This window comes from Condylura cristata, unplaced genomic scaffold, assembly GCF_000260355.1.
Source record: "Condylura cristata isolate star-nosed mole 26May11 unplaced genomic scaffold, ConCri1.0 scaffold00022, whole genome shotgun sequence".
In the NCBI taxonomy this organism is placed as follows: domain Eukaryota; kingdom Metazoa; phylum Chordata; class Mammalia; order Eulipotyphla; family Talpidae; genus Condylura; species Condylura cristata.
In genome coordinates, this window is record NW_004567123.1 from 21,188,175 (window position 1) to 21,202,119 (window position 13,945).

The 13,945-nt window shown below is 57.8% G+C and overlaps 1 protein-coding gene across 1 annotated transcript; it reads left to right on the forward strand.

The window, feature by feature from the left end:
- The first annotated feature begins 87 nt into the window (after positions 1–87).
- On the forward strand, positions 88–12,902 carry RBCK1 (RanBP-type and C3HC4-type zinc finger containing 1). The gene is made up of 13 exons (XM_004687321.2): positions 88–106; positions 587–784; positions 1,665–1,809; positions 4,553–4,646; positions 4,729–4,927; positions 6,194–6,315; positions 6,384–6,557; positions 7,501–7,661; positions 8,607–8,718; positions 10,089–10,268; positions 10,771–10,869; positions 11,229–11,372; positions 12,223–12,902. The coding sequence occupies exons 2-13, from the start codon at positions 763–765 to the stop codon at positions 12,301–12,303; spliced, it is 1,533 nt and encodes a 510-aa protein (XP_004687378.1). The 5' UTR covers positions 88–106; positions 587–762; the 3' UTR covers positions 12,304–12,902.
- The last annotated feature ends 1,043 nt before the right edge of the window (positions 12,903–13,945 follow it).

Sequence of the window (13,945 nt, forward strand, 5' to 3'; positions counted from 1 at the left end):
CAGCCCAATCCCCGCTCTCGCCCCCGCCCCGCCCAAAGGCGTCCCAATCCCCGCCCTCCGCCCCGGCCCCGTCCCGCCCCGCCCCTCCAGCTGCGCGGCCCGGCGCGTGAGTGAGGGCTGGGGTGTCCGGGTCAGCGTGGGGAGCCGGGGTGGGCCGGCGCCTGGGGCCGCCGTGACCCTGAGCTGGGCGGGGTCGCTAAGGACGGCCTGGGCCTCTGCCGCGAGAGGGCGAGCCGGGTTGGGGGGAGCCCTGGATTGGACGACTATCTTCACCCCACTTCCGGGGGCGCCACTTTCACTTTCTCTTCCGCCAAAACGGCTCACCTAACCCTCCACGCACCGATCGGGGCCACACGAGGGCGGAGGGAATTGTGCCGAAATTCTAGACGTCCGGGGCCCTCCCAGCCGGGAAGAGTGGGGGCTCCCCTGTGTACTTCCAGCGCCCCGGCTGAGCGGCGTCCCCTTCCCCACATCTCTCTGACAAGTCACGTTTTCTCGGTCGCCTACTGCGGGCTTGCTGGGTGCCCTTTGCCCTGTGACCTCCCCTCGGTGTCCCCCAATCCCAGACCTCACCCCCTGCTCCCAGGTGGGGCGATGCTCCTCGACTGCCACCTTGGAGGCGCTGAGAGGGCTGGGGCCGCACTGGAGGTCACCGGCAGCGGCTGAACTGCTCGGGCCGTCCGCCCCTCCCCGGGGACCGGGAGGCAGCATTTCTCCGGAGTTGCAACCCCTGCCTGGGGGGGATGGGCGCAACCAGGCCTGATGGACGAGAAGACCAAGAAAGGTGGGCACAGCCTGCAGGTGACTGGGAAACTGCGTGTGGGAGGTGGGCCCCAAGAAGCGGCTTTGCCTACCCGGAAGGGTCTGGGAGAAGGGGTTTTCACTCTGCCCACCTTCCGCCCGCCTGCCCTTCAGTTTCTTTCCTTGGGGCCTGGTTGCTCCAGGGGTATTTTGTCATTCATTGATTTGACTTCCTCAAGGCCTCCCCAGACCGGCTCTGGGCTGAGATGGGTGAGAGGCATCCAGGCTGATAGAGGAGACAGACCTCAATTCCTTCTCCTCCTGCTCCCTTCACCCAGCTTTGTAGTACATAAGTGAGGCTGTGTCACCATGCTGCAGGGCTCTCCTTTGCTCCTGTGTCCTTAGAACCGAGCCCCGAGTCTTTGGGGAATGGCAGGGCCCTGCTGGCTATGAGTCTTGACCTGTCCAGCTTCTCCTTCAGGCCTCAGCTTCAGGGTCACATCCTCCTGCAGACCTTCCCTCATCTCCTTACTCTGTTCCCTTGCCAGCGTGGGTCACATCTGAATTATTTTTCTGTCTTGTTAGCTTTGTTGTCTCCTCACTTGACTGGAGAGGTCAACGAGAAGAACCCTGTTTATCTTAGTCACTGCTACATCCCAGTTGCTAGGAGCTCAATAATGTATATCAGATAAATAATTCGAAGTATGAGGGAAAAATCGAACCAGAGGAGGTATGAGTAGCAGGGTCATGTCAGAGAACACCTCCTAGAGAAAGGGGCTTTTAGGCTGGGTGCTGAAGGATATGTAGGAGTTCACACAGAAGATAGAAAGAAAGCAGCATGTACAAAGGACCACTTCTTCCTACAACTCACCCTAACTCCTGAGCGATAAGCCCTGCACTAACCTGCTTCCACTGGATTTCAGCCGAGGAGATGGCCCTGAGACTCGCCCGAGCAGTGGCAGGCGGGGATGAACAGGTGGCTAGGGAGTGTGCCATCTGGCTGGCAGAGCAACGGGTGCCTCTGACTGTGCAGCTGAAGCCCGAGGTCTACCCCACACAGGACATCAGGTGAGGAACGCACGGCTGGCCAGGAACGGAGGACTTCCAGTCCCGCCATGGGCCAACATTCTTGCTTATAATAGAATAATTGTTCTCAATGATAGATGCTGATGTCAGGAGACCAAGCTCTGTCATTCGTCAACTGAAGTCAAAGGCAGGACACTTCACCTCCCAGAGTTTCAGCTTTCTTCATTTTAAAATGGGATATAACAGTAGCTTTTTGATAAGGTTGTCTGTTTTGTGATTATTATCTTTTTTTTTTATTTTTTTATTTTATTTTTTTTTTAAAGATTTATTTATTTGTGCATACAGAACTGGGGTATAGGCCAGAGGCTCAGGGATGGTGAGAGGCTTCACCAGAGACAGAGTGGGGAACAGAACAGGCAGATTGATGAAGTACACTGCTGAGGGGAGCAGCGGGCGGGTCAGGAGAGGTCTGCCACGCCATGTGGTCACCTCCGGGGCAGGCGGGAATCGAACTCATGCGGAAGTGGCTTTTTAGATTCTCAGTGCTGTGCTTTAACCCGCTGCGCCACCAGGGAGGGCCAATTATTATCTCTTTTAATGAATTTTCTGATTATGTTATCCCTACCTGGGCCTTCCTGGTGGCCTGGAGGTTGGTTAAGTCTCAGTGCTATCACCACACTGGCCTGAGTTCGAGCACCCAGCCAAGGGAGCAGACCCACATAGGGCACAGCAGACCTCTCCTGACCCACCCGCTGCTCCCCTCAGCAGTGTTTCCGTGGATCCACCTGTTCTGTTCCCCACTCTGGTGAATCCTCTCATCCCCCCATACTTCTGGCCTAGACCCCTGCTCTTCTACAAAATAAATACTTAAATCAATAAATTATCACTACCGATCCAAATGGCATTGGATACCAGGGCTCTGGCTTTGTTTCTGGTTATTGATAGTAGGCTGGAGTTTTCAGATACTTATTTTCTGCCTATAAATAACACTGCTGTGCTTTGCCTCTCGATAACGTCTAAAGTTGCAAACTCACTAAATCTGTGCCCATTGTATTTTGATTATGGAAGTACTATTCACGGTGAAAGAAGCACTGCTGTTGAAACTATTCACTTTTAGGTTTCAAAATCCTCTGGCTTGAAGAAGAATGTTCTGAAGTTTTATGTTCTAGAACTTACTTTACTTTTTGTTGTTGTTTTCTTCCATTCTGCACAAGACCCAGCTATCCTTGTTTCTTATATTTAAAAAACTTTCCTAATGCAATGTTATTTTAATTGAAAAAGAAAACCTATCATGAGAAAAAGGGGATGGCAAACTTTGGAGTCTTTACATGTCTAAAAATGTCAAAATTTGCCCTTTCCTTTCATCAATTTGGGTAGGTGTTGAAAAATCACTCTGCTGGGGTATTTTAAGACAGAGCTCAGATATCCTTTTATTCATAAATATTTTGATAATTGTCTTTGAAAAATAACCTCAACACAGTGATATCACCAAAAAAAATCAATAATCCTTAACTCCCCCAATAGCTTTACACATAAATTTCCTGATTATCTAATTCCTGCTTTTTCATAATTTGTTCCAATCAGGAGCCAAACGAGAACTGCACATAGCATTCCTTAATCTCGTCTAAGTCTCTTTTATTCTCCTCTCAGTTTTTTTTTTTCCCCATATAAGAACTGGGGTGCAGGCCAAAGATGCAGGGGATGAGAGGATTCCCCAGGAACAGAGTAGACAGATCCACTGAAATACACTGCTGAGGGGAGCGGAGGGCGGGACAGGAGAGGTCTGCTGCACCATGTGGGTCACCTCCCTGGCCAGGAATCGAACTCATGCTGCAGTGGTTGGTGATAGCTTGATAGCTCTGAGACTTTAATCCCTGTGCCACCAGGGAGGTCCCTATCTCCCTCTCCATTTTTATGCCTTTGTTTTTTTTAAGAAACCTGGTTTTTAACCTTCAGAGTTTTTTCCATTCTCAATTTATAAGTTGCCTCATCAGGGTATAGTTCAAAATCTCCAATTTTTCTGATGAATTGCAGTTGTAGCAAAAGTTTAAGCTAGTCAGTAGCTACTCTTAAATTTCTGGAAACTCATCCTCACGTTCCACCCGCCTCCCAGTCTTGCTTCCTGCCCATGTCTCCCTGGGCCCCTGGTGGATACTCAGGCTTTACTGGGGTTATTGTTCCGCTCCTAACTTATCTCTGTTATCCTTTGGGATCGATTCCCTTTTTTTCACCACAGCCCTTCTTTTTCATTCCTTTGGTCTCCCAGAAATGTTTGTAGATCCTGGAGAGCTTTCTCTGGAGTCTACTGTTTGGGCTTAAATTCCATCTGACAGTTCTTAATTGCACCCTTGGAGTCACGTAACCTCTGTAACAACAGTACCTGCCTGGATATGTGGAGAAGATTAAGTTAGCTAACACGGGCTAAGTGCTTGGGTCAGTCCTGGCCTGTAGTAACTGATACCTTGGCGTTCGGGCCAAGGTGCCAAGGAGGGAATGAGAGAAGCAGCTGCAGCGGGGGAACACGGAGCCAGACCACAAGCCCTTGGGGGCCACCAGGAGTTTGGGTTTGGTTCCAGAAGCAGCGTGGTGCCATCGGAAGGTCCGAAGCAGTGCATTTTGATAAAGCAGGATGCTCAGGAATGTGGGGATCCAGGAGAGGCCCCTAACCCAACACGGGGTCATGTGTGTGCATGCTTGTGCTACATGCGCAGGTGTGCAAACGTGTACGTGCCCTCGGTGGGGGCTTTGCCAGGATGGTGGCCAGAGCCCTCTCCCTTTCCTGCAGGCTGTGGGTGAGCGTGGAGGATTCGCAGATGCACACCGTCACCATCTGGCTCACCGTGCGCCCGGACATGACGGTGGCTTCCCTCAAGGACATGGTGAGTGGAGAGCTTCCCGCGGCTCGCGGCTCTCTACTCCAGGCCTCCCTTCCCACTGTCCCTCTCTCCATGCCTCTGCCAGGTATTCCTGGATTACGGCTTCCCACCAAGCCTGCAGCAGTGGGTGATTGGGCAGCGCCTGGCCAGGGACCAGGAGACCCTGCACTCCCACGGGATACAGCGGAATGGGGACAGCGCATACCTGTATCTGCTGTCCGCCCGCAACACCTCACTCAACCCTCAGGAGCTGCAGCGGGAGCGGCAGCTGCGGATGCTGGAAGGTAAGGCCTGCCCCTGGCCACCAGGGGCTCTGGGCCCTGGACCCAGCTGAGGTCTAGGCGAGAGGGGCAGGGCGCAGGGGCCTCCAGTCAGGCAGAGGGAAGAGAGGACGGCAGACCCGGAGCGCTCTCTGGGAGCCCCTTAAGAACGGCTGGCCTGGGGCCGAGGGGGGGTCAGTCCTGGCGCTGGCTTAATCAGTTGTGGGACTCTCGCTAAGTCCCTTCCTATCCCTGTTCCTGTGTCTTCCAAGTCTGTAAATTGGATATGATGATACTAATAGCTAGTGTTTAGTCTAAGTTTTGTTCTTATTATGAGATAAGGTTGCAAAACGACAGGTTCCCATGTCCCCTTCTCTAGAAAGCCCAAAGTCCTAAATAACTTTTCACCACTTTGTTTTGCTGTTTAACTCTTTCTGTGTGAAGTTATTCCTAAAAATAGCTCACCTACCTGTACTTAACATGTCCATTTATATGCATGGAAATACTTTTTCTCTGAACTGTTTTAAGGGTAAGCTGTGAACCCCGTCCCATAAATACTTGTGCGTATCTGCTTTCAAAAACAAGGGGTCATTTTCTTAGTCACCACATGTAACGGTCGCATGTGGACAGGTAACACAGACAGCTCTGCCGTCTGGCCTATGGTCTTACCCACCTTTCGCCAGCTGTCCCGCTGTCCACTGCAGCAGAGGCCTGGCCGCGGCCGCCGAGCACACACCTGCTGTCCCCACGCCCGGAAGTCTGTCCTGCGGAGACAGGGAGTTTACTCTGAACTCAGTGCCTAGAATAGTGCCTGACCCTTGGCAGATGATTAATAAGCAGGAGCCTAACGGGAGGGTCATTCACACAACGCTTCCAGGCGTGGCTGTGGCTCCGGCTTTGCTCCCTCTTTGTATCTTTGGTTTCGTCTCAGCTTTTCCTTGACTTTCTGGAATTTGAAGCGTCCGGGCCAGTCTCTCATTGATCTGATGGCTCCTTGTCTGAGAGTTCAGATTCAGTGTTTTGGCAGGGACACCTCGAAGTGTGTCCCTCTGGGGTATCCCTTCAGGCTATAGGAATGCACTTGCAGGCGGGGCTTTTTCAAGCCCAGAGAGCAGAGGAGCAGAGTGTGTTCTGGAGCGGAGCCTGGCTCCGGAAGCCAGCACACTCACCCATCTGAAGACAGCTCCCAGGAGCTGAGGCCGAAAAGGGGGCTAGTGCAGGGGTTCCTGGCTCAGGCTGCGGTGGGAGTGGGCCTCGTGGATCCATCACCCCCTTCACCCTCCTCTGCAGATCTGGGCTTCAAGGACCTCACGCTGCAGCCACGAGGTCTCCTGGAGACTGGTCCTCCAAAGCCCGGGGTCCCCCAGGAGCCAGGGTGGGGGCAGCCAGACGCTGCACCCGAGCCCCCTCCGGTAAGCCACCGCAGCATGCCCCGACCCTTCACGCCCCGAGTCCCTGCTCACCACGCCTCTGCCCCCAGGTGGGCTGGCAGTGCCCCGGGTGCACCTTCATCAACAAGCCCACGCGGCCGGGCTGCGAGATGTGCTGCCGGGCCCGGCCCGAGGCCTACCAGGTGCCGGCCTCATACCAGCCCGATGAGGAGGAGCGAGCTCGCCTGGCCGGCGAGGAGGAGGCGCTGCGCCAGTACCAGCAGGTGGGCATCGGAGACCCTGAGCAGCAACTGCACCCTGGCAGGGGGGCTGGGCCAGGAGGGGAGCCCTTCACTGCCTCTCCCCGCCACTGCTGCTTTGCCCCCTGTGACCACGACACTGCAGTGACCGTACTTGACTGTGACCACTCCTCTCAAGAGGCCCTACTCCCTGGCTGGGGCCACAGGCCGCACCCCAAGTGCTGTGACTCTGCCCCTCACCTTCACACACCCCTTTGTGCACACCAGTCTCCCGAGCTGTGACTTGACTTCAGCTGGCCACCCCCCGTCTGCCTGTGACCTAGCTCCGGCACTGCCTGGCCGTGACCTCACCGGGAACCCCACCCCCCTCTGGCTATGGTCCATCCTGACTTCCTGTGACACGGGGCACCCGTCATGCCCTCCTGCTCTCTGGGAGGCTGCCCCTGCCCCTGCCTGCCCCTTGCACTAGCTACAGACACCTGATCCCGAGTGTTGCCCTGATGTGACTGACGCCCCCCCGGCCCTGGGAACCAGAGCTGCCCTTACCGTCCCTCCCCCAGCCAGGGCCCGGCCGCAGCTGCCCCCCGGAGCTAGTATCACCAGCCGCCCCACACCCCTGCGCCTGCTCTGCCCTGCCCTGATGCCAGCCCTGCCCTGCTCATGTGGGCCTCCCCCACTCAGGGTCTGGCCCCCTCTTTTCCTCTCGCCATGGGCCCCTGGCCTCGCTGGCCCTCAGCTGCAGCCCCACCCCTGCCCGACTGCCTGGCCGCTTCCTGCCCGGCCTTCCCCGCTTCCCCAGGTCTTCTGCTCCTGCCGCTGCCCAGCTGCCCCTCCACACCCCAGAACCACACCTGGGATCCCGACTCTCCTGGTGTGGCCCGTCCTGGTCTGACTGGGTCCGGCGGCCCTTTCCCTTTCTGGTCCCTGAGACCCTGACCACCCCGTGGCCCCGTCCCCGTCTGCCCAGCGGAAGCAGCAGCAGCAGGAGGGGAACTACCTGCAGCATGTCCGGCTGGACCAGAGGAGCCTGGTGCTGAACACTGAGCCCGCCGAGTGCCCCGTGTGCTACTCGGTGCTGGGGCCCGGCGAGGCGGTGGTGCTGCGTGAGTGTCTGCACACCTTCTGCAGGTGCGGCCCCCACCCCACCCGGCCACGCAGCCTATCACAGCGGCCCGGTCCCAGGGCTGAGAGTGGGTGGGGCCTGTGCTCTTTGGACCCCTACAAAACCTGCGAGGTAGGCGCCTTCTCCCTGTATAGTTTTCTTTTGGGAGGCACAGAGTGGCCTAGCAACTGCTCAGTGCCACACAGCTCAGGATCCCGCTCCAAGCCTATACCTTAGCCGCTCCCTCCAGACTCAGCGAGGGCCTGAGGCCTCCCCCAGCAGCCCGCCAGCCCTGCCCTCTGCCTCGGTGGAGGACAGTGCTCCCTCTTTGAGGCTGTCCAGGTGAGCCCCCCATGAGCCCAGCAGCACTTGCTGGGCTGCCCTGGGTGCCAGGGGCTGGACAGGCCTGGGCACTAGGGAGCAAACAGCTCAGTGTCCCTCAGAGGTTCCACCCCGGCATGGAGGCCAATGCTGATGAAATAATCCTGACTCGTGCTAGAATCATAAATTGTGTCAAATGCCACATGCCAGTGGGTCACGATCAGAGCTACGGGGGCCCTGCCGCAGGGTCGGGGTGCTCGGAGGGAGGCAGCACTCGAGCAGAGACCAGGGGCCCGGGTTGGGTGTGTGCCTGGCCAGTCCCATATGAGCAGGGGCTCAGGGAGCAGAGGGCCGGACAGAGTCAGGCGGGAATGAGTCACCGGGGCACCTGCAGCGAGAGTTCGGGGAGGCCGCTGGGGAGGGCTGTGATGAGAGCAGACCGGGGGAGGCAAGATGGCTGCCAGGAGCCCAGGAGGAGGCTCTGGCAGTTCTCCAGGCAAGGCTGACGGGGACCTGGGCACGAGCAGTGGACATGATGGATGACAAGAAGGAAGGGGGCTATTAAGAAGCCTCTAGAGTCAGACCTTGCCAGGTGAGGCGTGGAGTCCGGGGATGGGGTTCAGATGAACTAACCTCCCCCTCTCCCCCAGGGAGTGTCTGCAGGGCACCATCCGCAACAGCCAGGAGGCAGAGGTCTCCTGCCCTTTCATTGACACCAACTACTCATGCTCTAGCAAGCTGCTGGAGAGAGAGATCCGAGCGGTAAGGCCCGGGAGGGGGCATCGGCCCGGAGACCTGGGCTGGCAGGTGGGAGGCTTTTACCCTGTGCAGGGTGTGGGGACCCACGCTGTGAGCAGGACAGGAATGAGGGGCAGAATGGTTAAGACGGCCTGGCTGACCTCAGGTCCGGTTCTCAGCCTCTGTTCCTCAGCCTTCTCATCTGGGTTAGTTAGGGTCACTTAGAGTTCATTTCTATTTCCAGGGCTTCAAAGACGATAGCCGCAGAGAAGTATGGAAATTTCGAGTGATGTTGGACTCAGGGCGGGCCCTGGCAGCAGTCTGCTCTGTGACAAACCATTCCCAGTTAGTGGCTTAAAACAGCCACTGTTTATTTATAGCTTGTGAATCTGCTAATTAGTCACTTGAGTGGGCCTAGCTGGCTGATATCTCTGGTCCAGCCTGGGCCTGGCTTAGCTGGTCGACCAGCTGCCTTGAACTGGTTTATGGTGCGATAGCTGGGATCACTGGGGCCTCTTCCCTGGCCTCTCCTCGGCCAGCAGGCTGACCACTTCCTGCTCACGTGGCGCCCCAACACCCTCTGTGGATTTCTTAGGCTTTAATGGTCTCAGGGAGCCAGGTACACCAGCACATCAGGCAGGGACACTGGCGTGCACAGAGCAGGCACAGATGGGCAGGGGTGCCGGGAGCTAGGCGGGCCACGGAGCCTCCCAGCCCCCAGGAATCTTGATGCTCCCCCGGGCTCTCGGTTGTCCTCTCGCTCGTCATCACACCGTCCCTCTCTGTTCTCACACTGCTGCCGCTGCTTCTCAACCGCCTCTAGGCCCAGGTGTGCCCACTTACGCACGCCCACGCCCACGGCCATGCTCAGGCCCCGCACCACTCCCAAGGCCTTCTGCATAAACACCATCAAGGCGGCAGAGGCCAGTGGCTGAAAAGCCCGATTATTCCCTTACCACACTGGAGCAGCCGCAGGGAGCCTGGGGCTACGGTGCTTTGCCCGTCTCTGCGCAGGTATTCTCTTGGCCGTCCCACTGGCCAGAGTAGGGCCAGGGGACGGGGCTGCAGTAGGGCCTCGGTGTCCTCACGGCGCTGGCCGTAACGATCACGCCGGTGCCGCTGTGACCTGGCGCCCCACTGACTGCGCGTGACCTCAAGGCCTCTCCCTCCTCTGCCTTCACGGCTGGACTTGTTCTTGGTTTTTAAACTGTAGGTGAATGCTCTTTACCGTAGAGGTGACAGTGCTGAGACTTAACCCCTCAGCCACCAGGGAGGCTCCAGCTCCCTCCTTTTTAATGGGGTTTGTAAACACTGAGTGTGATTGGTTGGAAGTCACGGGCTGGAGGCACGTGAGCCCGGGGGCGGCCCAGGGTGAGTTCGTGGCCTGTCTGCAGCTCCTCCCCCCTGAGGATTACCAGCGGTTCCTGGACCTGGGCATCTCCATTGCTGAAAACCGCAGTGCCTTCAGCTACCACTGCAAGACCCCAGACTGCAAGGGCTGGTGCTTCTTTGAGGATGACGTCAACGAGTTCCTCTGCCCCGTGTGTTCCCACATTAACTGCCTGCTCTGCAAGGTGGGGCCCGCCGCCCTGGCACCCTGGCCCCGCCAGCGCGCTGGGGACAGGGCTGAAGTCCCGGCCTGATGGTCCTGATGCACCTGCCCTGACCCTAGCCTGGGACCCAGCCCTGGCCTCTGCCTATACCCCAGCCCTTACCTCACACTGAGTGTCAGCCTGTCCTGGACTGAGCCCGGGCCCCTACCTCAGCCGACCTCAGAGACTGGCTCCGTGAGCAGACGGGCCCCAGTGTGGTGGCTGCCCCAGCCAGCTCAGTCAGCTCCTTGGGCTCAGCCACAGGTGTGCCCACAGCCCAGGAGAGGCGGTCCAGGGGGTTCTGTGCACGTGTTGTTATTATCACTTAGGATGAGCTGAGCTCGCCCCTCGCCCCTGGTCCTCTCCTATAAAGTGGGTGTCTGGCTTACACCCCGAGCGCCTCTCAGCCGCAGTATCTACAGCCACTAAGAGCTTGCTTGTGCGGGTTCCTGCTCCACTCTCCCGTTTTCTCACCCCGCTGTAGGCCATCCATGAAAAGATGAACTGTAAGGAGTACCAGGACGACCTGGCCCTGCGGGCCCAGAATGATGTGGCTGCCCGGCAGACGACGGAGATGCTGAGGGTGAGGCTGCTTTGGGGCTTTGGGCTTCAGCTTCAGCTTTGGAGGCTCCTTGGAAAGGAGCGATGCACACATCTTTGGAGATTCCGACTCCCATCCTGTCACTGCCATCTAGACTTGGAACTCAGGACAAGTGGTTGGGTGGGGGGTGAGCAGCAGGGAGAGCATCTCCGTGGAGCGGGGAAACTAGAACCTAAGGCTAGGAGGCTGGGTGGAGCCTGACTGGGGCGGAGACGTTTAGGGGGTGACTCGCCTCTCCCGAGGTGGACAGTTTCCATCTTCAGTGCAGAAGAGGCCAGGGGAGGGGCTAGCTGGACAGCTGCCCCCACCTGGCCCGGGGGTCAGCACCTGCTCTGCTCCAGTCCATGCTGCAGCAGGGCGAGGCCATGCACTGCCCGCAGTGCCAGATCGTGGTGCAGAAGAAGGACGGCTGTGACTGGATCCGCTGCACTGTCTGCCACACGGAGATCTGCTGGGTCACCAAGGGGCCCCGCTGGGGCCCAGGGGTGAGTCTCCAGAGCAGAGGGTGGGGGAGGGGTGCGGGGCGGGCACTCTGGGTCTTGCCCAAGAAGAGGGACTGGAAATCTATAGCCCACAGAACAAATGCAACCCACCACCTATATTTGCACAACTCGAGAAGTAAAAGCAGTCTACATCTCTAAATGACCGAAGACCAAAAGAATGTTTCCCATGTTAAGACATGTCCAAAATCCAGATCGCACTGGCCATAGGTAAAGAGTTTCAGAAGCGTGCCAGCCTCATCCACTGGCTCTCAGTGGCAGCTTTTGCACTACAAAGGCAGACTGTGTGGTCTGCAGAGGCTGCGGCCCCCGGCCCTGGAGGGGGGTCTGCTGGCACACCCACTGCCGCGTGATGGGACTGTGGCCCCCTTTCTTCATCTACAGGAGAAAATGGGGATGGTAGCGGGGCCTATCTCAGGCTGGTTGTCAGAATCAAGTGGGAAAAATGCTAGCGGGGTGCTCAGAGGGGACCTGGCGCCTGGCGAGTGCTCTGCGCGTGGTGGCTGACGTTATCCGGATCTGGGCCTGGGGCTGCGGGTTCCGTGAGGGCGGATGCTGCGGCACCAGGCGGCAAGGGAGCTGCCCTCGTGTGCCCTGGTGTGCGGACCGACCCGGGACGCGCACATGTTCACCCTGCCCTGAGTCTACGTGTGGGAAGACATTGTGTAGTCAGGGGTGCTTTGAGCAAAGCCCTCACGACCGCTGTCAGGTCTCTGAGGCTCGGACGCTGTTCTTAGCAGCACCATCAAGCCAAGTCCATCTCGGAGCATGCGCCGCCTTGGGGGCACTGTCTGCAGTGCGCTGACCTCCTCTTCCCTCCGTCCCCATCCTCTAGGGTCCAGGAGACACCAGTGGGGGCTGCCGCTGCCGGGTGAACGGGATTCCCTGCCACCCCAGCTGTCAGAACTGCCACTGAGCTGATAGACGGCCCAGGTGACACAGCCCCACCTCCGCAAGCTGCTGTGGACGGGGCTGACTTCTGGCCTGCGGGCTGACTTCTGGCCTGCGGGCTGACTTCTGGCCTGCGAGTTGCCGTTGTGGTTGGCCAAGACGGGCCCCGTGAGGCCGAGCCCCTGCGCGGCACGGGATGGGCGCCCTGCACCCGCTGCTGTTCCAGTGCCTTGGCCCTTCCCCTGGGACCTCCAGTCAGGCTTCTCATCTCTTCTCTGCGGCTCCCGCCTCTGCGTGACTCAGCCTGACATTCAGCCTGGGCCACAGGTCTTGCTGGATGGGACCAGAGGGCCCCGAGTGAGTCCACACCCCCGCCCGCCGCTGCCTGCTGAGCGCTGAGTACTCACAGCCTGCCACTCCATCAGTTTTCTGGGGGTGACTCTTCCGTCCTTTGCTCTCGGAGGCCTGGCCTCTTAGAATTGCTGCTAATTCTGTTCCGAGCCAGAGGGAGAAACCTGGTAGTTTTTAAAGCACAGCCCATGAGGTCCAGCTTCTGTGTTTCCTTCTTTGCTGCCAGAGTAAGGTAATTAAATGGTTTTCCAGGAAGGGATGTGTGTGGTGTCTGAGAGGGAATGTGAGGGGCACAGGGAGGACTACACATAGGCAGGACCCCACACTCTGGGGGCTGTGGTGCGAAGTGGGCAGATTAGCCACGTTCAGTGGTGGGGAAAGGGTGTGACGGAGCACCATGGATCCTTGGGCCAAATTTGCACCCATGTCCAACCTGAGGAGCAGGGTGCTCTGCTCTGGTTGATACTATCTGGCACAGGAGGAGTTTGCAGTGTTGAGACCCTTCTGCTCAGCGTGGGTTAAGCGGGAAGAGGCCTAGGCAGCAGCTGAGGCTGGCAGGAGAGCCTGGCTCCCTTCTGGCCTGTAAGTGCGCATGTAGGGCCGGTGGGCAGAATACTTCAGGAAGGGGGAAGCTGCTGCAGTTGAGCGGTGAGGTTGTCTACCCAACTTTAACATCTCAGGCAAGATGCACAGCCCAGCATTATTAGTCCTCGATCTGCTGGTCAGATTAACAAACCGTGATTTTGGGTGTCCGCTCGTCTGTTCTGTAAGCTTCCACTACATTCTCTGACGTCCCCCCTTCTACGGTTGAGATCTGGTATTTGACAGTCAACATATTGAATGGTGATGAGAAGCATCAGGCCTGAGTGCCATATCCAGCGGTCGGCACATGTGACCTGCGCTTGTATTAGCCCCCGGGAAAGCACTGCCACCCTTGAGGCCAAGATTTGGAACAGCTGACTGCAGAGAGATCACAGGCGAGCGCCCTACTCTGTCAGCTCTGGCTCATGGCAGCTGTCCACTGTCACAGCCGATGGAGGGCACCTGCAGGTGGCCTCTGCAGCCTTGGGAGTGAGGAGGTCCCGAACCACTGATCAGAGAGCAATAGCTGAGGAGAGCTGGCTGCAAGAGTGAGGGTGTAGAAACGTGAATTGGCTGTCAACATTTTAAAATGGAGAGGTGCTACAATAAAAACCCAGATGCCCAGCTTCTCTTAGATAGTGGAGGCTTGGTGATTCTGGGCCATTTCCACATGGCACGGGTGGAGGCGTCCATGCTGGCCGTCTCTGCCATCCTCACCGCACCACTGCTTATGG